General features: G+C 35.7%; 1 protein-coding gene across 1 annotated transcript in view; it reads right to left on the reverse strand.

The window, feature by feature from the left end:
* LOC111869455 (endoplasmic reticulum junction formation protein lunapark-A) overlaps positions 1-4,770 on the reverse strand; it is a 38,904-nt gene that overhangs the window by 3,069 nt on the left and 31,065 nt on the right. The window contains exon 8 of the mRNA XM_023860999.2: positions 1,407-1,478. Coding sequence (XP_023716767.1) covers positions 1,407-1,478 — 72 coding nt within the window. The remainder of the gene's footprint in view (positions 1-1,406; positions 1,479-4,770) is intronic.

A 4,770-nucleotide genomic window follows, 5' to 3' on the forward strand; every position in this document is an offset into this window, starting at 1 on the left:
ACGCTTATACCACTCGTAAACTCTTGTTTTACTCATAACAGACTCACCATAGGCCTTTGTTAACATTTCACACACTTTGTAACACTTTATTTCATTTTTTACGCAAAATTTGATACAAATTCTTTGATCCATTTCTTTTAACAAACGAAAATCGCCAAGCTCATAAAAACACGTCTAACCTTAGCGGCTGCCACAGACAAAGTAAGCAATGAATACAGCTGAAAATTTTATTGTACTTCAGGGGCATGTATACCAACATAATAAAAAAAAAATTTTGACAATTGGACTCTCCAAACCCGCGAAATTTTAAAATTCCCGTTATTTCCTGAACACACCTCGTATGTCTGGTGCCATCAGTCATCTTGACAGAAGATCCTACTAGATGATAAACAGCAATATACTGTATATGACCTGAAATGTATATTTGCAGAAGGCCTATAGAGAATGGAGCTACATTTATCTCAATTTGTCCATCAAAGACTATAAAGAATATCCTCATTGACAGGGTCAATATCATTATTCCATGAGCATAAAACGGCTTTATTAATGCAATCTGTGGACTTGATTACAGAGGAATTTTTTCCCAATATTTCCTTAATTAGTAATGCAATAACCATAAGTTGTTTCTGAATAATGATGTTATAGTCTAAATGTGCATCAATCACATTGCCCTTTATTATGTCAAACCTAGAAACTTTACTATTTCTTCTAAATAATTCCACTCTAAATCATATTTGTACGTATTCTAATAACAAATAGCATTCTTGGGAATCAGCCTATAGGAAACATAATTACTGTATTAATATTCTCAGTTTACCTTTGATTTCAACAGGCCTTTCATTAGCATACTGTTAAAAACCTAAACCATTCTTAAAAAGTCATAGGAAAATGTTTCTCATTGTCACATTCCAGGAAAACTGTTGGAAGTTTTAATTTCTAAGATATAATATTACACTGTTACTGGCAGCACATTGCATGATTAAAATGGCACATGTGCATGGTCAAGCTGATTAAGCACTGCATTTTTCAACATTAATCTCATTAACTTCAAGTTGCAATATGGCTGCCAAGCCAATTTCAAAAGCATAATAAAGTAAATATCTCTCTAATCTGGCACGAAGAAGGTTGACTTTCATTGATTACAGCAGCAGCTGTGTGCTGTACTTTGTGATGAAGATTTAAGCAGTGTACACAGTCAGAACAAACATTAACACTAAGAGATAAATTGGGGCATGCAATACCCAGTAACCTGTGAACCTAAATATCCCATTCAACATTTTTACACTATGCTCTGACACAGAGAAGTCATAAGTCAAAGTACCCATGAAAGTCACGTGAGGTCTGTAATTTTTTCTTAGCATGTTGTCGCATACATGCAAGATGTCTCAAAATGTACTTGCACTCACCAACTTCTGCGATTTTTGTGCCACCATCCTCTGTTATTGGCCCTGAGTCAGATGACTGCTCACTATCAGATTCTGGAACAAAGCATTACTATAAATCTGTTCCAACTACACTCACCATGCTTGCTTCACATTTCTCTTATATGCATATATTTTTTTTTAATTTTCTGAACATTGTAAAAATCATATTTATTTTCAATATACATTAAAATTCTTAAAATCATGCTAAATGCTTAGTGGATATATGAAAATAAGCTTCTTAATTTGTGAATCAAAGAAAGTAATTTTTAATTTATTAAGCAGTTAACATCTTTCTGGTATCCTGTGAAACTTATTCCAGTTGTATTTATGATAAGTCAGCAAGCATCCTAAGAGTAACTACCATTTTAATTGAAAATTTAGGCTATTTTGCCTGACTATGTAAAGCTTGGCATGGCAGGTGACATAGCATTTATTACTACAAAGCAGAGATAAATTTAAAGAAAATGCTATTTAGTTAAAAAATTTAATTCTGTAATAATAATTTCTTTTACTGCTGCCACAGTGTCACACCATATCAGTCATTCAGGGAGTCCATATATACAGCACTTCATTACTCACACAGTACAGTATATCAACCATGTTTACAAACTTCCTTTGAAACATTTCTCTATGAACTGAAACATAACATATGCTGACCACAAAATATTATGAGAACACCCACTATTAAACCTTCAATACACTTTGGTGCAATGATAACGTACACAAAATTTTAGTCAGATGACCTGAAGGAAAGCTTGGAGGATAATATTAAAACTGGTATGAAAGAAACAGGGTGTGAGAATTGGACAGGACAGGGACCTATGGTGGGGCTGTAGGAAAACAGTAATGAACCTCTGAGTTGAATAAAGGATAGAGAATTTCATGACTAGCCGATGGGCAATTAGCTTCCCAAAAAGGAGTTCTGCTGTATGGAATTGGCTGATATGGGATGGGGTGGGGAATGGGCGAATTAAGCACAGTCCATGCTGCTTTTGCCTGCGTAGCCATAAAATCAAACATGGTAAGACTAAGATGTTCCTTGTTAGAGAATGAGACTGGAAAGGGAGTATTTCACAGTGTAGTACACAAAATTACCCATAGCATTCTTTGAAGTTTATTAAACTTACTTAAAAATGGGAATAAGGAAATGAAAACTAGTGAAAGTCACCCATATCAAAAAAAAACTAGTGAAACAGTTCATGGGTTCTGTATAAAATATATTTTATTCTAGATCACTATGGCTGAAAATCAGAAGAGCCCAAAAACTTTCAATTAACATTATGACAACCTGTGTAAGATTTGAGGTCTACACAGCAGTGACTATGAAGAGAGCAGTCTTCTGGGATGTGGCACCATGCAGATATTGGGTTAACCTATGTTTTGCCTCCCTGAAGATGGAGGCAATACGTTCCTCCGAAATGTCAGTTAACACAATATCTACACAGCACATCCCAGAAGATTTCTCTCTTCATTATGACAACCTGTTCAACAACCTGGGCCCTCATTACTAGGTCGCAGACAGGCAGACATACATGCCCTCCATATAAGGAAAAGTAATCCTTGTAATAGGACATGAAGGCCCATATCATTATGAGACGTTCAGGCTCCCACATTTTCTAGACAATCTGCTCACAGTTGGTGTTGGCGTTATCAGCCTTGCACACCAGCTGCCCTTTACCCTGGGGAAGATTTCTGGTACTCATTTATGTTAGAGGATGAGTTGACCCTAGGGTCACAGTGCAGCTGGAAGGATTAGGTCAATTGAAAACTTAAATGACCTCATCTGGAATCAAACCACAACCATCCAGCTTGTAGCACAGTGTCTCAACCAACTATGCTACTGCATACCCCCATGTCCTCCATATAAGGCATTCCTTTTTTACACTGTAATGAATGTCTAAAAAGTAGGGTGAAAGACAAGATGATGACCAGAATTACTAGGTTTTCAGACTCTGTCCATCGTCTGGTATTCTAGACTCTAGAAAATGCAATATTTCAGAAACAGATCCAGTTTCTGAAACGTTGTTTCCTAGTTTCTAGAATAACAGAATGGACAAAGTCCAAAAACCCAGTCATTATGAGCATTGTACACCATCGTCCAGACCCTTTAAAACCAAGATGATGACCAGTTGTGAAGAGACGCAGAGTTGCTTACCTTCTTCTGTGTCTGAGGAACTCTCTAACTCAGAGGCAGATGTGTGTTCAGGTAACTCCGACCTTCCAGTAGTTGAAGGAAGCCTAGGCGCTTGTGGTCGCTGCTTTCGAGCCGCATTCCAATAAAAGCAGTAGCAACAACGAAATCCTGAAAAGTGGACATGTAATTATGATGTATGACATAATGCTAATTATCACAAGTACAAAATCAGAGATGTAACATATCTAAAAACATGAACCAGTTTCTAAAATGTCTTTACAATCAATGATTCTAACATGAGGAGAGGGTTTATCATGCATAATGACACCCCCTTGTAGGGCTTGATTTACAAGCAGTGGATCTGAACATTAAACTGAGGAAAACATTAAATGGAGGTACTTTAACATTCAAGTTACTGATTTAGGATCACTGAAGTTGAACATTAAAATCAAGGAACATTAACTTGGGGTTCCAATGCATTGCATTTTTAGCATCATGAACTGCAAAACCTTAACAACAACAAATCCTCAAAGAAAAAAAAAGAGAGAGAGAGAGATGTACCTTAGAAATACACCAGCAACTGAGATACAGACATACAATATCTTATTTCAATGATATATTTGCTTCCAAGAGACCTGAATAAAACAAAAAGTGACTTTAACTCATTGAAAAGTTAGTTACATATTATTTCCAACTGCTTTATGCAATACAATTAGAGGTTTAAACTGTTATATACACTCTTGCTATGAAGATCATCATGATAACAGTGACACAAAAGCATGTATATATCATGATATGTATGTAGTGTCCGTCTTGTAGCGCACTCAATTTCACCTGTTATTTCACGACATGTTTCGGGACATAGTGCCATCATCAGGTGCTCCATTTATGCTGATCTGTTGCATTGCTTGCCATTATATGTCATTGTAAAATTATTTAAAAAGTATTTAAAAAATGGATAATCTTAAAAAGTTTTTAGTGTATATAAAAAAAGAATTTATTATAGTTGACGAACATTTTTTAAATAATTTTAAATAATTTTACAATGACATAATGGCAAGCAATGAAATAGATTAGCGTAAATGGAGCACCTGATGATGGCACTATGTTGCCGAAACATGTCGTGAAATAACAGGTGAAACTGAGTGCACTACAAGACGGACACTGCATACATATCATGGACGAAAATCAGTGCAACAGGACGCTAAAATA

Source organism: Cryptotermes secundus, unplaced genomic scaffold (assembly GCF_002891405.2).
Source record: "Cryptotermes secundus unplaced genomic scaffold, Csec_1.0 scaffold1411, whole genome shotgun sequence".
Lineage (NCBI taxonomy): Eukaryota > Metazoa > Arthropoda > Insecta > Blattodea > Kalotermitidae > Cryptotermes > Cryptotermes secundus.